The sequence below is a fragment of the Anser anser genome, assembly GCF_964211835.1.
Source record: "Anser anser genome assembly, chromosome: 1".
Classification (NCBI taxonomy): domain Eukaryota; kingdom Metazoa; phylum Chordata; class Aves; order Anseriformes; family Anatidae; genus Anser; species Anser anser.
Window position 1 is genome coordinate 22,749,439 of NC_139720.1, and position 21,792 is coordinate 22,771,230.

General features: G+C 35.1%; 1 protein-coding gene across 7 annotated transcripts in view; it reads left to right on the forward strand.

Annotated features, from left to right (window-relative positions):
• Nucleotides 1–21,792, forward strand: part of GRM8 (glutamate metabotropic receptor 8) — a 344,303-nt gene that overhangs the window by 282,640 nt on the left and 39,871 nt on the right. For all 7 annotated transcript variants that reach the window (XM_083819524.1, XM_083819525.1, XM_083819520.1 and 4 more), the window contains one exon: nt 13,498–14,433. In XM_083819524.1, coding sequence (XP_083675650.1) covers nt 13,498–14,433 — 936 coding nt within the window. The remainder of the gene's footprint in view (nt 1–13,497; nt 14,434–21,792) is intronic.

Genomic DNA, 21,792 nt, shown 5'->3' on the forward strand with positions numbered 1-21,792 from the left:
TTCTTTCTTTCTTTCTTTCTTTCTTTCTTTTCTCTCTTTCTCTTTCTCTCTTTCTCTCTCTCTCTCTCTTTCTTTCTTTCTTTCTTTCTTTCTTTCTTTCTTTCTTTCTTTCTTTCTTTCTTTCTTTCTTTCTTTCTTTCTTTCCCAGTGAAACAGACATCAATTGACTCTCTACAGACAATCTAGAGAGCTACTAAGAAAATATTCTGAACCTGGACAACCATTTGTTCTTTATTAGAATAATACCAGATTGCCACTGAAACAACCTCTGCTTGAGAGTTAGGATGAATAGGGATTTTTCCCACCTTGCCAGAGGGAGTTAGTCACGTTTCTCAGTTGAAGCATGGGGCTGCAGTTACACATTTGGCTGTCAGTTTGACACTGGTTTCTTGAGTTGATAGTAGATATTTCATAGGTTTTTCTTTGGTCATCCTGTGTAAGAATTATTATGATTAGAATGAACAGTTCTTTAAATAAACACAGACAACAGGACTGCAGAATATTCTTGTTTATATCAGAAAACAAAAAGAAGGTACTGCTATGCATGACAAACAATCACTTCTGTTTAAAAATTATGTATTTGTTTTCTTTCACAATAAAAGCAAGTGTGCAATGATAGAATAATATAAAATCAAGGCCTTTTACATATGAGAGATGGAGTGCTTTGCATTCATGTGTAGGACTTCAGAGCTATGCCCATTGTAATGGTATGACTTTTGGCATAGACAAACAGCTACTGGGCATAGCAGGTAGTATGGATTATGAATTGCTGGCAGCAAGTCTGCAGTGAATTGCTTTGTGAAGTACCAGCGTGAAATATGGAGTATCGGCATGTTTCTTCCCAGTCCCTTCCATCTTTCTCCTCCCCCACTCAGAAATTAATATATGTATTATAATTTGAAGACTGAGCTGCCCTTTAAACCTAAAAGCAAAATATTCAAGCTTAAAAGCAAAAATGGTGAATTAAATGGTATTTAATTATTGTGCATTTGTGTTACGTAATCGTGGTCTACTACTAAATTAAATTTAGTTAAATAAAAAATGAATGAGACATTTAGTGCTTTTGAGATTATGAAAGAGAGTAACCAAGAATTAATTGTACATTACTCTATTATTATTTTTACTGTTTGTTTTCCTACAATTTCTCTTCATCTCACAACAGTATTAATTTCATTTCTTTAGGATACTCATCTAATATTTATCCAGGACTTTTCATCCTGATAAATCCATGACCACTTTATTTTATATTTTATTTTATTTTATTTTATTTTATTTTATTTTATTTTATTTTATTTTATTTTATTTTATTTTATTTTATTTTATTTTATTTTATTTTATTTTATTTTATTTTATTTTATTTTTAATTATTAAAAGACAGAGAGTGAATTATTTATCCTATTTCCAAAATATTTGATCACTGTTTTTAGTGGTAATATTGTGATATTACAGTTTAAGTCAGGGAGAGAAGAATGAATATCTAATCTCATTGTAACTTCATTTCACAAGAAACAGACTCAGTGGGGAGTGGGACAATAGGATGTGCCAGGAATGACTGAGACACATAGGGAAGATGATAGTATGGATTTCAGTAACTCGATGAATTGAAGTCAACTCCTCTTCAGGGAGAGCACAGGCATGAAGAAGAGGCTTTGCAATGGTTAACTGAGATTTGCATTGCCAGAGGCCATTGCTGCAGTGTACTCCTAGACTTGTGATGTAATCCATCTGTTCACTTCCCTAGTGCTATGACCTCGTTAGCAAAACTGTGACTTCACTTCCAAAAGTAGACTAGCTGGAGAGAGTCCAGCGGCAAGCAATGAGAATGATCACCCTTCTGAAGACATGCCTGTAGGGAAAGGTTGAGCAAACTAGGACTGTTTAGTCTGGAGAAGGCTGAACTGAGGGAAGTTGTGCTAACCTCTTTCAATACTGAAAGGATTATTTAGGAAAAGAACATATTGTTAGTCATAGTTAATTTGGCTGTCAGGAGAAGTAGTGGATTTGAATTACAATACACTTTTAATAAGAGCATTCGGGAAAATTCTAATGAGGATAATTAAGCACTGAGTTGCATTGCTTGGGGTACTGGGCAATCTCCAGAGCTGTGGTCTGGCTGGAGCGTGTGAGCTGTACGTGATTTTGACATAGTTGACTCAGATTCGGGGTTAGAGGATTAGTCCTGAAATCTCCTTCAGACATCATTTCTTAAGTTTTCTAGCTTTTGTTTTATTTGATTTTGTAGTAATCCCCTCAAAAATAGATTTCCTACATGCCTTCAGGAAATGCTGGGAAGGACACAAGCGAATGGACTCTCTATGCACTAGGTTTCACGAGTGAATGTAGGACTGTGTATATCTGTAGCAAGAGCTCTAGGAGAATGCTGTGACAGATTTATTAGCTTATAAATGTAGTTACTTATTTAGGATCCTCTATTGCTTTAGTTCCTCAGGTTGTGTATCACATTAGTAGGTAAGGTCAGATTTTCTGTGAATCCTTGGAGAACTCTCCATTCGCACACAGAACTCCAGACCGGACTTGTTTTTTGTAAGAGAGAACTGCTTAGTATTTCCCAGACTGGTTTATGTTTTTTATGTCTACATGGAAAACAGTTTACTGCTATGACAATGGTGATTTCTCCTACCCTCTCATCTTTCTGGGAAGCATTTTTCCTGTAACTAAAAGCAATACAGAAACTCTACCCTTAAAAATATTTAAAGTGCATCGTTAATTAGCCAAGAAATAGGAAATATGTTTATCAACATTTTAATTCTTATTTTCTTAAATATTAAAAAATTGGTTTCTTAAATAGATATTTTGTGAAACTGCAAAGGCAGTCTAAAGACATTTAGGTCTCATGAAAATGCACTGCAATTTTTCTATTTATCTGTCCCAGTTATGATCTTAATTTTTTATTTTGTGTTTAAAATATTTAGTAACTGAAATTTGCCCTATTGTGCTATAGAAGAAGGCAGCTAAATGGATCTCAAGAGACTATTTAGCCCTTGCATAAAGACAGTATCTTATATACTTATGTTAATCCATGAACAAAGACTTTACAGCCTCTGAGGGCATTCTCTTCCATTTCTTAACTTTCCATATCACTCTGAAGATCAGGTTTTCTAGAAACATTTCCGATCTTTGCTGATTTCCTCTGGACTTCCCATTTGATTCTCATTCAGACTGAACCACAATGATCCAACCTTCACAAAGAGATCTGTCTGAAGTCTCACTAGCGGAGAGTACAGGAGAAACGTTTCATGTATTCACTGGCGTGGAGTAGAGGGGAAAGATTATTTTATCTATCTGCGTCTTTCAGGATGGCATATGGCCCTTTTTGCAATATTATGGCATTGGTTCAACATATTTTGATCTATATAATAGCTCTGAGATCTTGTTTTATGAAGAGCTACTATCTCTCTGTGCTTCCTGTCCTGTGAAGTGCTGCCTGTTGGTTGTTCCTGTTAAACTGCTTGCTTCTTTTCTTCAGACTTTCAGCAGTTAGTCTGTACTATATGGAATAACTATCCTGACCTTCAGCATAGCTTCAGACTTTTCCAGTGTTACTGCTCAAATTTGATCACCACATCGCCATATACTCGATTTTATCATCCAAATTGTATTGAATGGTTATTACAAGTATTGAATAAAGCCAGACTGAGAACAGACCCTTTCCAGGCCCCACCCTGTACTATCCCTTCTATTCTGACAGCGAATCAATGACAAATTTTACCTTCCTGCAGTTTTCTGATATAATTCACACTCAGCCCTTAGGGGCTAGATCTGTTTCAATAGGTTGCTTATGACTGAGAGTGTAATTTGAGATGGTGTCAAAAATCTTTCTAATGTTAAGATAAATGACACCTAACTGCTTGTCTCTCATCCTTAATGCCTGTTACCCTCTCACTGAAGGAAATGTGACAGCTTATTGTTGACAGATCCCTGCTGACTGTTATTTGTCTTGTTTGTTTGTTTTCTCTGTTTTCAAAATATGTTTGTTTTATTTCTTTCAGGATTTTTCTGGGAATTCAAGTTAAACTAAGTGGTTGATAACTCCCTGGCTTCATTTCTCCCATTTTCTAAGCATAAACACTGCATTTCCAAGTTTTGCGTACTTCCTTGTAAAGTCTCGATAGTTTTCTATCTCATCAGTTAGTTCTTTATGTATCATAGAATAAAGCTCAATATGCTCAGTCCATGTGAAAATCCGTGGCTTGAAAGTACACCATTTTGAATGTTTGTCTTTCTTTCCTTAATTTCAAGGTGTTTTTGTTTTTGTTTTTGTTTTTGTTTTTAATTTTATTTCCCTAAGTAAATGTACCGGGTAGTATTTTATGTAGTTTAAACTTCTCAACATGCTTGTTTTTTTCCTGCCAGATCACTGTCTCTCTGCAAAATTTTCAATTCAGTTATTGACTCTTCATTCTAAGCTTCAACATAGGTTTGGAAGAGAGCTCTTACCCTGTTGCTGAAAATCTCAGTATAAAACACAGTCTTTTGGCTGCTTGTTCTGAACTAGCTCAGACTTTCAGACTTTTTATATGTGATATTGTAACCTGGATGGATCCGTGTTTAAAGGGCCTTTCTTTTTGATGATTTTCTTTTGTTTATGTAGTGCTGAAAATTCAAAATAGTTATATTGGAAAGATCTGACTAAATGGAGTTGGCGAAGGCAGCATGAACTATTATAGAGGAAGCTACCTTAAAGAAAAGTCAAAATCTACATGTCAGTGGTTAGGACTTTGCACTGCTTCAGGGTAGCAGGTACAACACACATTAACAGCTCTTTTTCCTAAAAACAGGTTAGACAAATATGTCAGGAATGGTTTAGGTATAGTGCTGCTTCTCATCAGACAGGAAATAAACGTGATCCCTAAATTTCATTCAAGCTTGTCTGTTCCTCTGTCACAGTCAATTATGGTACAGAGCGGCTGAGGTAAGGGCAACTTTGATCAAAATTTCAACTGCTTCATTTCGCTGAAACACTTTTCAGAGCTTGAGGATCATAAGATGATATGATCTTCCAGTTCTGTTTCCTGTTACTCTTTGGGAGTGGAGTTACTACCTTTGTGCTTTCTCTCTTGCTGCCACTCATGCTTCAATGGAAATATTTGCAACATTTTTATGATTGGTTATTTTCTAGTTTAAAATAATTAATATACATTAAAGATAAGAAAAAGGGTTATAATTTGTCTTCTTAAGTAATATTAAATATGTGTATGGGCCCATGATCTTGTTCGCATAACTTTAGTGAAGTTACAGGACTGGATTAAATCTGGGGGAGTTCTGGCCCAAGACATAGTCCTGTGGTTTTGAATGTCATGTACCTATGAAGTAGGCCATCATGAAAGTGTCTGGGGACAGAATTTCCCCAGTGATTAAAACCATGTAATGGTGACTTTTTTATTGGAAATTGGGATTTCTTCAATGAATTAGCCAGTGACTTAAAATTAAAGGAAAAAAAAAGTCTATATGAGAGTCCTTTAAAGTCAAATGGTAGGTGTGCTTAAATCCTTCTGTTTGCTCTGAGCTGTGAATTGAGGGAGAATCTGAGCAGCAATGGGAATGAAAGGCATCTGACAGATTGGAGCTCCAGTCTTGGTCTCCAACATTAACTGAGGTGATAAAAGCAAAAGGTTTGGTGGGGAACAAATTTGTTATGGGTATTAAAAGTTTTATCAAGAAATGCAACTAGGCTATTAAACTAGTCATAGCATGGACGTTGGGCAGAGCTGTGAATATTCCCCAGGTACATAGAAAATGATGTTAAGGAACTCTTTGCCAGAACTGGGATCCTCTTCTCAAAGCACTACATTTCTGAGGTATGCATACAAACTATTTCTGCATGATTTACAGGAAAAAAAGTATTTCCAAACCTTGTGGTTCAAATGGGCAAAGTACTGGTCAAAATCACTTGACAAAAACAAAACAAAAAAAAAAAGCATGAAGATGGAAGTATGGAAGTTTTCCTTAACAAGAGTTGTTATTTGAGTTTTTTTTTTTTTAACATGTTTTATTATATGCAAAGTTATGGCTCAATCTGCTTTTAGTAGCATATAATGGCTACAGTTCTTGCTTGTGCATCATAAGTTATATAGGAATAGAACACCAAAATGCTCATTAAAATCTCTCCAAGTGCGTGTCAAGTATGCGTAAGGACAGTGAGGAGCTCTGGGTAATGATATGCAATAGAAATTGTCTATGTGAAAATAGTCTGCATAAAGCATAAATTTGAAAACTTGATTTGCAGTCTGATCCTTTCATAATAATCATATATTTTTGAAATATAGACCATAGACCTTGCAAAGTACTTCCAAAAATGTGAAGTCTGCTGATGTTATCTTGAATAGGATATTTCTGTGTCATAGAACTATTAAGTAAATGACTGGGAGGAGGGGGAGGTCTTAGTATCATTTGAAAATAAAGAACCTATCTCCAGGGCAGGTGCTTTAAAAGTAGTTAAGACTCATGCTTATAAAGAAGAAAAATTATCTTGCTTGTACTGAACAGAAGTGCCTGCCAGGTTGCCGTAAATTTCCACCTAATAGTTGCACTGTGCAGGAACAGTAGCTGTTTACTTGATGACCTGCTAATCACTTCATTTTGTGCCAGTCTACTTCCCAAAGCACCTGAGAATAAAAAGTGGTTTTCCGTGTACTCCATGCACATTAATAAGTCTAGTGTCTGGCAAATCAAAGAAGGCAATATATTTCAGCTCTGACCTGTATATCAGGGGTTTGTTAGGGTCAGTACTTCAGGAACCCGTAAGTACCTGCCAAACTACAGTTAGAGAATAATCTTGTATGCAAACAGATCCTAAACTATTCAAAGACTAGCATTTTAAAGTTGGGGTTTAAAGATTCTGTAGCACTATTCTCTGTATATTATGATACAGTGATAGGAGATCACAGGAGATCATTCCCTGTTTACAGTTTCCACAGTATGCTCTTTTATATTCAGCAGACATGAATTACATGATTTAACTAGTGAGGTTATTTTCTTATAGTCTCAGCACACTGAGTGTGCTAGTATTTAACCCTTTCTTTTTGATTATGAGAAACGTTTGCTTTATCTGTTCACACTAATTTCTCTTTACATGTACCATCTCACAGCATCCTTCAGTTAATTTTATTTATTTGTATGTTTGTTTGTTTGCTTGTTTGCCTTAGCTGAGAATGACTTGTTAATGTGGACAGAACATTAAAAATGAATTCTCTTAGCTTTGATAATTCCACAGATTGGGGATATTGCATTTCTCGGAAGCTGGAAATGACAAGAAAGATTCTGACATACTGAGGAAACAGAATTGTTATAATGTTTCTGATGTAAATTCTTTGAAAAATATTGCTCACTTTTAAAAGCAAAAATAAGTTTTAATCGTGATTTCTAAAGTATAAGTATTTGCTGGGCAAAAGCCCTTTCAGACCTGAGAGACTGAGATCAGTTTAGTCCCTGGTATCACTGAGATTCAGAAAATATAACATCCCTACTTAAACATTTCACCCACATTTTAAACTTACTTAGATGTCTCCACTCTTCTTGTCTGCATGACAGCTTCCCTCCAGCCAACTGCAAAGCTGAGGTTCAAGCAGGTTAAATAGTTTGCCCAAGGTCACCAAGAAAGTCAGATTGCATCAGAGCTGTATGGGCTAACTCTAAGCAAATAGCATAAGAGACCAAAGCTGTGTAACCATTCTGTAGCACTGCTTTCAAATATAAATATTGCCTTTCTTCCTGGTCCTTTCACAGTCATTGCATATGATCAAGCTTCTCAGACTCTTCTTCAAATGTGTCTGACATTCCAATACATTAATTTTCAACTGGTTTGTGGTAAAACCAAGGATATGATCTCATGTTCTTTGCAAACATTTAGGAACGTCTGTGCGTCAAATTCCAGAAAAAGACATCTCAGTTTTTAGGAAAACATCTGTACGTGGTAAATAATGGTAAAAGTGAGGTAAAAAATTCTAAGGAATTATAGCAAATTTGTTAATGTTAGTGATTTGTTACTGCCACGGAGAATCTGAATTCATTCTAGTGGTTGTTTTTTTGTTTGTTTGTTTGCTTGCTTTTTTTATTATTATATTTTTTGTCCTTGAATTATTTCCCTTCTGCACATGCCTGCTTAAATATTTGTAGATTTAGTCTGTAAGTATACTCAGCTTTTCTCTAGGGGGATAAAATCTGGCTGGCAGACTGAATGCAATGATCATTACATTTAGGCTCATAATGAATTCACTTTAGATGAACCAGTTTCACTTTAATTCTGGTGTGTGATGGTTCAGATGACTTGATTGGACAAGGTACATTAGAGACTTGAACTTTTACTGTGAGAATAGATGCATTAGACAATTCAAAAGCTAAATATTAGACTAAATTGCCCTAATTCATTCATTTGCTATGCTCCTCTGATAAACCTTTTTGTCAGAAGAGAAATAATTCCACAAATTTGAGACAGAAATAAGTGCAACTCTTAGTAGCAGCTGCAGGTGATATTTCAGTTCTTTGTCATTTTTATAACTGAGAATCTGAATATGTATTAAAAGCCATATGAAGTGGTATGTGAGAACCTTGATGATTCTGAAGGTCTTGGCTAACTGACTACCAAATAATATGTTAGCCTGTTCCCATAATTCTGGCAGAATGCATTATTTGCATTCTTCTATCCAGATCTTGTATAATTCTATTCATTAAAATAATATTCCTAAACATGTATTTTAAATTTTTAAAATAAATTTCTAGCTCTGAGATAAGGTTTCAAAAATGGAAATTCCTGCAATTTATAATACAACATAATCCAAAAAAATAAAATACTATCCAGCAAAGTCTTTGATAAATATTCTGTGAGGTTTGTCAAATGCTTTGTATAATCACTCATTGCTGAATTAAGTGATAAATTATTTCATGATCTCAAATGGAAAACAGAGTGTTTTTTGTATACATAAATGGTTCAGAATTTGTATGTGACCTATTAGCAGCAATTTTTATCAATCTCCTTTGGTTGCTGAGGGCATTGCTAAATGAATGAGTTGCTTGATTATTGGAGGAACATAGTTGCCAGGAATGTGAATGTGCTTCTTGTACAATGTCATGTAAATCTCATCTTGTTTGAACCCATTTCTTGAATCATTAATTTTTAGCTTTATTATTAGATATTAGAGAAAAATTGTATTTGTAACGTTCATGAAGGATAGAGGTGTTTACTCAATTTTGATATGAAATGGCATTTTCTCTGTGTTTTGATGGTTTAGTGAACTGCAAACCTTAGGGCTGCAAATTAAAGCAAATTGCGACTCCATCAGGCAGATAACTCATATAGGGATGATTTTTATGTCTATTTAAATAGCAATGAAGCCATTCTCTTTCTGTATCATGATGCATTTTGTAGAAAATTAGTATGCATCTTACAGACTTGCTGTCACACCCTTTTGGCGTTTTCACTTCAGTAAATATTGTAATAGTAGAAAACAATAACTCATAGTAGGCCAAAGTGAGGTGCTCCATGATAACGCATCAATCTATCACTTTCCAAATTCAGAGGAGCTACTCATATAAAATTAATAATTATGTTTAAACAATTATTAATAGTAAATACAGAGCTAGTCAATCCAGTCTATCTGACCTACACAATAAATTCAGACATATTTTACACTGAACTTAGTCTTGTCATATTTCACACTGTAGTCAAAAGCAGCTGGCAGATGTCACATGAAAATGAAGGTGACAAAAATAAGTCTTCTAAAGTCTAAGTTTACCTAAGGCTACTTAAAGATCTGAGACTCACCCAGCCCTAGCAAGGGCTAAGCAGTATAAAGGCTGTTGAAGACCCAGAGATTTTGATCAGTGAGGGCTGAAGTGCTGCAGAACAAATTTATTGCAATGTCAAAAATAAACAAACAAACAAACAAACATATATATTGCCTTTATTTTTTGTGGCCTTGTCTTCTTTGTGTGTCATAAACAAATGTTTATGTTTAAATAAAAAGTCAGATTTTCAAAGGAGGCTGAGCATCCAGAAACTCCCTTTGAATTTGATGGCAATTATAGGTATTCAGATGATTCTTCTCTTTCTTGTATCTTAACAGTTTCTATTATCATTTATTGTCTAAAGTTAATCTCAGAGAAGTGAGATCAGTAGTGCTATAACCTATGGATAGGAAAATAATCACATAGGTGAATCTTCTACACAGGTTCAGGAAGACAGGTCCTTTGTATATACATTCAATGACTGGAAAAACTGATAGAGCTTTAAGTGTTTTTTTATAATTATGTCTTGTACTGTATTTCCTTATTAAATTTGTATTATGCAAAACAATAGTTCAAAAATACATTAAAGGCAAGGAGTGCTGTGGGTTATAGGTAGCTGGGAATGAACCAGATGACCAGAAGTAGCATGACTTTTCAGTCTTTAATTGCTGCATATACAGAAACCCTTACCGGATCTACCCAGACATAATAAAAGTAAGCAGTGTTCCCTCTGTGTTATAGTTTCCCCTGCCCTTTACTCTACCTCTGTCACAGTAGTGTCTAAGTATCAGTCTGAGGGTGTATACACATTAACATTTTGGTTTCAGTCAAGAGTCTGCTTTTGAAATGAATCTGCTAATTATTCCCACTTAGCACACTTGCTCATATTGTGGAGTGGGTCTCAGGCTACGTGAACTGAATTGCTTTTGGCTGAAATGAAAACAGAAGATGCTCTCCAGAAGGACATTAGTCTTCTATAATCATTACCAGGGGTTCCGTACACTCAACCAGGCCAGAATTAGCCCAATATTACTTTCCCAGTCTCTAATTTCAAATACTGACCAACAAGAACATCAAGTTCTCAGAGCCAACACCTGAGCTCCACAGACTGGCTCTTACTACGTTACTTTGCTTTTTAATGTAGCTTGGATCATGGGAGGACCCCACAAAGTAGTATAAAGAGGGAATTCAAAGTGGTATAAAGGGGAAATTACATCTTTGTACCTACTTTCAGAGTTAAAATCCTACACTGCCAGAATTTTCTAAGAACTGCAAACATCTTAAAGGTTATCTCTAATTTCAAATACTGTCCAATGTTTCTTAGGAAAGTTTCTTCTCCTTCTTTGAAAATGGAATAAAAAAGTCATGAGCAAGAATGCATAAAATTTTTGTTAAGAGCCTTTTCAGAAATGTAGGTCAGCCTAAAAACCACTATATGTTTTGACTAAAAAAAGTCATTGTTAAGACATCACTTGTATGCAGTGTAAAATGCACCCACACCAGCCATTCACTCTGATTATTCTCTACACTGCTTTAGAATGTTTTTACACTTTGAGAGCCAACTGTCGTTTGAATTGTTCCATTTCTAACAGCTAATCATGTTTATATTCATAATTCATTAAAAAAAAAAAAAAGAGTCAAGTTTGCTAAGTTGGTGGCTTTTTCAACATTCTTAGCCCTATATTGCCATGCTGGAAGATATTTCTTCTGTAGATTATGTGTCAAATGTATTTGAATAAAAAATGCAATATGAATCTTTACCAGTGACCTTCTGAGACAGGAATTTATTTTCAGTTGTAGCCACTGGAACCTTAGGCACTCTAATGTATTTCCAACCAGGATTTTTTAAGTCTGTTTTTAGTTAATTAAAGCACAGTCAAGACAGAAGTGTATGATATCACAGGTAGCTGTGGAATAAAATGATTTTCTTTTTTTAATTTTAATTTTTATTTATTTATTTATTTTATTAGAATAGAAACTCTAAGAGACACAAAGGAACTCTTTCTACCTATCTAAACTGTGGATTCACAGTATAGTAAAAGTGGCTTTAGCATGCTTAATGCTAGATAAGAAACACTTTAACCTCATGGTATTAAATGTTGATCAGGTATGAGCTCACTTTTCTAGTTGATATGTGTTAACAAATTGGACACTTTAGCTTTATTCTGTCAGGCTTTCTGCCAGCCTAGATATTGCCTGTCCATGACACTCCAACTTTATGGTGGAACAGGTGCTGTGTATTCTCCTGGTGATTTTGTATTGTGTGCTATAATCTGGCAAATAGGCAGTACTGTTCCGTTTTGAGTCATCCCATTTCATTTTCTGAAATGCTGTTCAGAAAAGGGGACAGAGGAGACAAACGGCCTGGCTGCTTGCTTCAGTTTTATTTACCCTACATGGTACTGCGACCGGTGTGCTGACTCTTTCAGGAAGGCAAACGGGGCCAGGGATGTGACACTGTGATTTTCTCTCAGATCTGTTGAAAAACTGCTGGAAAAATAAATCTTTAAGGCCAAAATTATCCCATTCGATAAACTGTCCCCATTCTGTCCTCCTCCAGAATGAACTGAAAACAGTCCTGACACGTGAAGTTTTGTTACTGCTGTATCACTTATAAATAAATGCTCTAAATTGAATAAAAGTGCTAAGTACTTAATAGGCAAGAACAAGGCAAGTCTTTCATCCTTCAGTATTTACCACCTAATAAAGGCATAAAAGGTGGAGCATGGGAGTAAAACAGTGTGAATCTGGTGCCTATAAGCAATTCCTTGCTCTGCAAACTGTTCTGGTTCAGTCAGTGTGACCTCTTGCAGAACACAATGTTGCTACGCGTGGGCTAGGGAGAGCTGTGACCAAACTGAGCAATAATTTTCAGCTATATTGCTTTAAAACCATTAATTCCCTATACAGATTTTATTGGGGGGAGGGAGAGGGGGGCATTCAGGAAGAATAGACAAGGGGATGAAAAACAAACAAACAAACAAACGAAACACATTTTATTAAGGTTCTGCTGTGGAGAAATCTGGGATTTCAAAAGCAAGATTGCATCGTGTGCATCTGTTTAGTGCTACAAAAAAGAACCTTGGAATTTTAAAATCGGGTCTAAAGTGTAGCCATGACATCTTTTTGCATTACTATTCAGAAAGCACTGTATGCTCATTTATATCTTCTAGAAATGAAAACAAAACTCTCTTTTGAATTTCAAAACCTAGAAAGTGAAAAAGTATAAAATACTCACATTCTTGGAAGAGGTGGCATTCCACCTCTTGTACATGGATCTTTTTTCTGGCACTTTTTGTTCTGCTAGAGCTGATGCAAAGAGACTTCAATCTATTTCTTCACTGTACCAGAAACTTATTTAAAACTCACATAGCCTTATTTTGTAATTAAATGTTTGAGAACTAGTGGTATTTATATTTGCATATGATTAACTTTTAAAGTGCTGTGTACAGGGCTTTTTGCTTTCAAACTAGCCTGGAGTCAATAAATATCCTTACAGATGTCAATTTGGTCAGCAGTAAAGAGGTAAATAGAAACTAATGACACTCATCAAGCCTGTGGCATGAATGATTTATTGGGCGCAATCATTTAACGCTTTCATAAAATCAATACAAGGGAAAGAAACAGGTTTCTTATTATGGTAAACTGTATTTGTACTGTCAGCATGTAGTGATTTATGACAAACCTGTGGCCAGGATTAGGATATTATAAATGGGGGAAAATAGAAAGCTCATTAATTTTTTATACCCACAGGTAGAAGACATGCAGTGGGCTAATAGAGAACACACTCATCCAACATCTGTCTGCAGCCTGCCCTGTAAAGCTGGGGAAAGAAAGAAAACTGTGAAGGGGGTGCCCTGCTGCTGGCACTGTGAACGCTGTGAAGGGTACCACTACCAGGTGGACGAATTCAACTGTGAGCTGTGCCCGATCAATAAGAGACCGAACGCCAACCGTACCGATTGCCAGCTTATCCCTATAATCAAACTGGAGTGGCATTCCCCGTGGGCCATTGTGCCTGTCTTCATAGCTATCCTCGGTATTATTGCCACCACCTTTGTCATCGTGACATTTGTCCGGTACAATGATACACCGATTGTCAGGGCCTCTGGACGAGAGCTCAGTTACGTGCTCTTGACTGGGATTTTTCTCTGTTATTCCATCACGTTTTTAATGATTGCAACTCCTGATACAGTGATCTGCTCATTTCGGAGGATCTTTCTAGGACTTGGCATGTGTTTCAGCTATGCTGCCTTGCTTACCAAAACAAACAGAATTCACAGAATATTTGAACAGGGTAAAAAATCAGTCACAGCTCCCAAATTTATTAGTCCAGCTTCCCAGCTGGTGATCACTTTCAGCCTCATATCCTTGCAGCTTATTGGAGTCTTCATCTGGTTTGCTATCGATCCACCACATACCATAGTAGACTATGGAGAACAGAGGACACTTGAACCAGAAAATGCCAGGGGAGTTCTCAAATGTGACATTTCAGATCTTTCTCTCATTTGTTCCCTTGGATACAGTATTCTCTTGATGGTCACATGCACTGTTTATGCTATTAAAACAAGAGGGGTTCCAGAGACCTTCAATGAAGCAAAACCCATTGGATTTACTATGTACACAACCTGCATAATTTGGTTAGCTTTTATTCCAATCTTTTTTGGCACAGCCCAATCAGCAGAGAAGGTAAGTTATAAGTTTACTAGTCAATTACTGTCCTCTCTTTATTTTTGTTTTGCAATACTTGTAACACTACAATATTTTCACTTACAAACTAGTAATTCCAAATGCTAATTGTGAACAGAATCTCGGAATTCATAGATAATATATGATTCAAATGGTAGATTTCCTGTATTTTAATACAAGTTACTTTATGTGATCGTAGTATGGTTGTCCTAATAATGTAGTGAGAAAATAAAAATGTTCTCACTATATCCTTACATTAAATTAGTGTTTCTTATGCTTATTACTACCCTTCCGTGATACTCCAGCCTGTTACATGAAGCACTATAAATCTTTGTTCTCTTTGTTAGGAGGAGTGAATTAAGTATATGTGAAATAATTTAAAGCACAAATTACTAGTTATTGTCGCAGAAGAGAAAGAAAATATTTTCCTGATGCTTTAATGAGAAATTCAACATTGCATACTACGATATCTGTTATTCCTCTTTCAGTTGGCATGATTCTTTCCTGATATCAGTCATGGTAAACCCTGCAAAACACTTCAGACAGTTAACTCTACTGCTCTTAGTTCTAATGGGAAGACAAAGACAAATGTTGACTGTGTGGGTTTGTATTCAGCTGATAGTAGTGAAGATGACAAGTTAGGTAGGAAAGAGCAATAATAGCAACATCAACCTTCAAAACTGCAAATCTGCAAGGTTTGGAATATAATAAAATAGGAAATTCATCAGTTCTTTTCATAAGCTCTTTTCCCTTTTCTTCTAACAGGTGATTTTTTAAATGTTTTTAAGTTATATTTTTAGTTTAATTAATTCAATTGGAAAAGTCAGCATGTATCCACTTTTAATAGTTCAAAGTTTTAACACGTTTGTGGTTCTGATGACACTCGTGCCTGCAGAATTAAAGAATAGGTCCATGTAGCTTGATAAAACACCTGTTAATTCAAACAGAAGGATCATGAGGGGAAGACAGTGTGGCAGAAAGAAAGAAAGAAAGAAAGAAAAGAAAAAAAACACAACATTTTCCTCACTAAAAAATGAGGTAAACAGGCTTACTGAATTGGATCAGGCTTAATTTCCATGGCCTTTTGGATTAAGTCAAGGGAAACAAGTACCAAAGTAATGGCATATTATAGATACTGTAACTTAAGATTTTAAAAGTCTGTTTGATATTGGAAAATATGTTCAGATGCATTGACCTTAAATTCTGAATTTGTGCATGTATGTTTTGGGTTAAGTCACACACAATTTATGTTTTAACAGCTTGGGGCAGTAAATTTTATGGCAAGTACCTATAGAAATAAAAATGTATTTCTGAGTATTGAAACACAGAAATATTACTTGGCTGGATACTAGGCAGTGAGGTTTGATTTACAACATTGTTTCACTTTAGCTTGTAGTAAAGGATGGTTTGGTTTTGACCGCTAAAGACGAGATTAATGAACACCTCTTTTGCATTTCTCATATGAAATCCAAGACTGAATGCACAAATTATACTAAATTGCACAGCTTCTACACTAAATTTCACTTCTTAGTTGCCTTTTTTTTTTTTTTTTACAAATGATTTGTTATTCTTCAGATAACAACTTTCAGGAGGAAAAAAAGCAAATTAATATGCTAATACAGTAGTTTTGTAATTCAAATAGTTCTTTTCAGAGTGCTTCTACTTTTGGCTGCAAATAAAAGCATGTTTCCACACAGTCTTACAGACATCATCATAATAGCTCATGCATTCATACAATTAATTGTTTATCTGAATATGAAAAAATGTAATAGGTTAGTGCACACATATATACATTGTCTGAATATACTCAAACTCACTAGCAGGTTTCTCAGTTAATACACAACACTGAAAGAAGCATTTTTAAAACAAACTAATACATTATAGGATATCTTATTTTAAATTTGATATCATGATAATTTTGGAGGTATTTTCCATTCTAAATAAGTCAATGATTCTGTGATCTTTTCTAAAGATGAAAGAAATTAATTAAAAAATAAACAGACTTTTCATCAATGCTTACTCAATTTGAAGTTAATCTATCAGTTGATTTTAGTATCCTTTTTATGGCTTGAGTTTGTTTAGAGAGAACTGAGCAATTAAGTTCAGGAACTTAAAATACTCTTTAAAAGTCACGGTTTTTTGAAATGTTGACTAATAAAATTTAACATAGCATTCACTACAAGCTAGGTGTACTTCCAACTAGCATTTCATTGTGCTATTAAGTTTCAACACATTTCTGTTTGAATAGTTAAAACTCAAAAATGTTTTGGTGCACTTCAGTTTTATAACAATAGCAGAAATCATTATGCACATTTGGAAAGAGAGGTTATGTTTACTTAATTAACTATTCTATGAGTACAGATTAAGTAGAAAGTGCTTTGAGGAGCTTTTATTTTTATTTCACTGTCAGGATATTTCCACTGATAAATGCAAAAAATAGGATCATTAAATGCTAAAAACAGGTGTCTAGATCCAAAATCCATAGGTCATTATGGAAATTTTAACTTTACCTTTAGTGGTCATTGGATAAGTTTCCTAAAATATAAAGCTGCTAGGAGATTCTGGATAGAATGCAAAGCCTGTACAGTTGGTACAAGTTCAGCCATTGAGTGTAGGTGTCTGTCAAACTTCAAATGTGCTTGATGAAGGGCATGCAAATAAGTATATTTCTGCATAACCCAAGCTTGCTGGCTTTTATGGATCTCCACATTTATTGTTTGTCCTTACTCTTAAGCATAATAATAATAAGAATCACTAAACGTGCCATTTTTAGGTTGTTATTTCTGTAGATATTCTACAGAGAAGGTTAATAGCGTTGACTTTTAAATCCCATTTGATTTTTTTGTCTAATTCATGATTTTGTCCATTCATGATCTGGCCAGGTTTGACAGCTGCTATTAAGAAAAGAAAAAACACTACAAATAGTTGGATTATTCCTGTGCATCATTGAACCAAATTAAAAATTTATTCCTAAATCATAAAACATCATTTTTTTTAAAGACTTGCATAAATGTCAGTGAGGTGCTTTAGAGGAAAAGGAGTGAAGTTCTGTGAGAAAGCCTTCTGTCAATGTAAGCCTCCATCTGCACATGTGCATGGCAAAGCACTTAAGTATTGGGATCATCTGGAATAGAGATATCTAAAATGTCATGATGACTGGAATGCCACAGAAAAAGAGAGTTAAATTAGCTGAGTGATTAAAACAGATGTTTGGTGAACCTCTAGGTAAAATTAAGTTACAACAGTAGACTGCACAAAAACCATGTGAGGATAGATGGCTATCTGAAGTACATCCTCATTTGACAGACAGAACTACTTTAATTTTCTTCCTTTTACCAGTTTTGACAGGTGGATGAATCATGTTCATTCACAGATAATACAGGCACCATTGATTATTATTAACCTGGAAATACTCTGTTTTGAATGAGAAGATGAGTACTTGTTTCCCATACTGTGAAAGAAAACAGGTTGTAGTTTCCTGTAAGGAAAGAGGATCATAGAAAATGCTGGAAGATTTCTGTTTTCTCCTCCCCCTGGAAGCAATTGTAAGGTGTAATCTAGTAAAGGAGATAAATTTTACCACATTTCCAGTTATTCTGAGAAGTTATTATCCTTGTCATCTTACTATACTAACAGATTTAATCTTGGATTTGCTGATCAAGTGGATCTTATATCTAGCTGTTAGTAACATTGAAAGAAGCTAGAAACACTTCTAAGAGTATCCCAATATTAATTTGACTTGTAAGCAACTGCTGTAGTTATCAAGAGGATGATACTCATTTCTGTGTGGGAGAGCGAAAGGGTTCCACTAGTCTAATAAGATATGTCCTTTAGCATAAAAAGAACACAACAAACAACCCTATCAGCCACCCATCCACCCATCCAGCCATCCAACCAACCAAAACCTACTAATGAGAATTCGGCTAGAAACCCCTTGCTTCCCTCACATTTCCACAAAATTTAGAAAAATTGCTTTTTTTTTTTTTTTTGCTATTATTATGAATTCTTGGCTAAATGTATTCCTGTGACAGTAAGAAAACAAAGCATCTTAATGATGCCTCAGGCTGTGTTAATGAAGCAGACTGAATTGAGCCTTTTCTTCACCTCAAAGCATTCTCTTCTAATTCTGATCATATTCAGAGATCTGTCACTGCAGGTAGTCCATGCAGCACACATCACAGGCAAAAATAAAGAAAGGCAGCTTATCATGTTCGTATTTCTTTAATTTTATGAATAATATTTGACTTAATTAAGCTAGAATCTTTAGTGTCTCTTTAGAGGGATAGTTGGAACATTTTTTATTTTTTGTTTCTCCAGGATCCAAAGTTAGAAGACTGCTGAAATAATACTTTACACATTTCATAGTTTATCATTATTCGAATCAATTTCTGTGCTGTTGCTGATTTTTGTCCAAATCTTTAGATTGTGGGAGGACCTGAAGGACTATTACAAAACTATAATTACTTGAATGTTTGCATGTTTTGGAAAGTAGGAAATTAGATAAAAAGCACCAGATTGTTCATTAGGAACCATCTCACTGGAAATTACGTGTTAAGAAGGGGGAAGCTTTTCATTATGTTTTCTCATTTCATTTTTTTTTCCAGACATAAATGTTTCATGAGCTAAATTATTTCTAAATTTGATTATTTCCTTAGGATTTTCCTAATCCTCATAAGAAATTAGGGCTTTGTTCTGATTTAGAAGCAGATTCAGAAAAAAAAATGTGAAAAGAGTAGGACTGAGTTGCAATTTCCCATCCTGTCTTCCTCTGCTCCCTTCCCTGATGTGCAGGAAATGCTTCATTCCTTACTTATCCTCAAGACAACATGTTTCTCTCCTGCTGGTGAATTTATTCAGTACTGTGGACATTGCCAGTTTCATCCTTTGTCTGAACAAATAATGGTTTCAGCACCCTTATAAATCTATTTTTCACTTCCTAGACTTCCACAAGCTGGTGTGAGAGAGCAAAGCAGTAGTTATACTACTCTGATGTGTCTGGGTAAACTGCAAAAGTTACCTCCAATGAGAAACCACTTTAAAATATAGATCCTCTTTTATTTCAAAAGTCACTGTATGGCAATCGTATGGCAATCCATTCCATAAGTATTTTCGTAGGAAAAGCTGTCCTCTTGCTCCTAGAATCAAAACAGAAGACTATGGAAAATGTTTATTTGTTAATAATAGAGACAAAAGAGATGACTTGAGTCATTTAGAATATTGTGAACATTTAGAAAGCTTTTTTTAGTTTCAGGTTTTTCTTTGGTTTTGAGTAGGAATTGAATTTGGTAAGCAAAGCTGTTTTGAAACAGGATAATTTCACAACTTTTATGCTGTTCCATATTTCTTAAGGTGAAAATGATCAGAACTGACTGCTAACTGTGTCACCAAACTTTCATTTCAAGAAACTTTCGTCAAAATATTTCTGACCAGCTCTTGTAACAAGTAATAACTTAGAAGTTGATCTATACTATACCATAATTATCTAAACTGCAGTAAAAGAGAATTAACTAAGAACTCAGAAGGGAGTGCTGTAGTCAGCCAAGTTAGTCTCTTGTACAAAAAGATGTCTTGAGCTCTACTCACTTAAATATCATTCAGGCTTATTTTGTTAATTTAATTGGGTTGTGTATTGCACAGCACAGACACAACTGCCTCCCTTTCTGCATACAAAACTTTGTTATACACTACAGCTTCTGATTCACATACAACACATAGTATTTCTGTTGCTGTAGAGTTTCCAAAGAGTTCCTATTTGTATCCATGTTGGTGAGACACTCTGCCTTAGATACCGTAATCAGCTACAGACTGTGTATCATATCTCTAGCACATTAGTACATAAAAACAGCTAGATAGTTTTTAGAAGAGAGCTGATTCACATCATCTCAGAGTTCAGGTAGAGAAAGCTATATTGTGTCTACAAAATGGCAGGCAGACATGCCATTTTAAAATTCAAAGTGCGGAATATCAGGAATGCTGAAAAAGCAGTTGCAAATAAAAAAAATTATAATTTGTTGTCATTAAGAGGTCTGGACTCTGAATAACAGATGTCTAAATGTGGGCTTCTAAACAATAAACCATTTTTTATTCTGTTAATTTTGTATGTAGTTAACTGATTTTAAATTAACAAGATTATTAATGTTCATGAATTTTCTTTTCTTGTATGCCTCTGTCTTTTGGGGTGCAACACAACATGAATTTTAATAGAGAATTGCTATATAGTTTCTTTAATATACTAGTTTACACCATCTGAAGCTTTGACATCTGAGTTCATTATTGTCAGGAAGTGGCTTTAGACTACACTGCAGCTTCAGACACACAAGGTAAACGAGCATTGTAGAATTCTTTATGGGGTGGTCATCTGCTCCACTGTTTAGCTACTTTGCTCCAGAAGTGAATATTTAGAGGAAAAAGAAACAGAGCTTCCAAGTCATTTCAAGTTATTTTGAGGTGAAATGCATCTGCAAAGGTTTGTTGAAGTCCTCTTGGACTCTGTGGGGTACTGCAAAGAAAAGGGCCTGGTGCTTCTGTCTGACCATAACAAAAAGGTGTGTGACCTGTCTCCTTAATATACACGAAAGCTAGATAGAAGATTCATTTCAGATTGTGCTACCCACTCAATAAAACCTTGTGGAAGCTCAATGTAGCTACTTTTAAAAATTCTAGGCTCAGTATAGTACTTTTTTGTTGTTGTTGTTATTCAGCGTGAGTTTCAGCAAATGTTTTTCTTGCTGAATGAAGAACTTGGTGCATAGCTAATGCATATATAATTTTAAAGACTCGACTTTAAAGACTTAAAGATTTTAAAGATTTTAAAGACTCGACTTTATCATTTTAAGATATGCCTACAGTCTTTAAGTTGTAATTTCATTTCTCTGTTTACTTTAATATTAACTGAGCTACTAGTATTTTAAGTAAGTACATTGAACACTGGTTTTAATTATTAGGTTATTAGAAGGTATCAGCAATGGAGAACTTCTCTGAAAAGTAAAGGGGTTTATTTAACAAAATAAGGAAACTTTTTTTTTTTTCCAGTTGTTCAGTGAGACAGTCATGCATGCACCTGAAGGTTGTATACCCTCTTCTTTCCTACATGGTTGCATGTGTGTTCCAATATGAACTTTGTGCTAGTGTATCTGGCTGTGTACATTGAAGAGACATGCACCTATCACATAATGGAAAACACCAGTGGTTTGCTTGTCTGACATGTTTCTTTCTGTCCCTGTGATGAATGGTAGCTTCAGGGTCTTTGGGAAAGGAGAAGACAGGAAATGAGCTGCCAGAAAAATTGCATTAGCTTTTGATCTGCTTCCTGCCCTATGATGGGGAATGTCAGAGAGTTGGTAACATATGAAGAGGTAG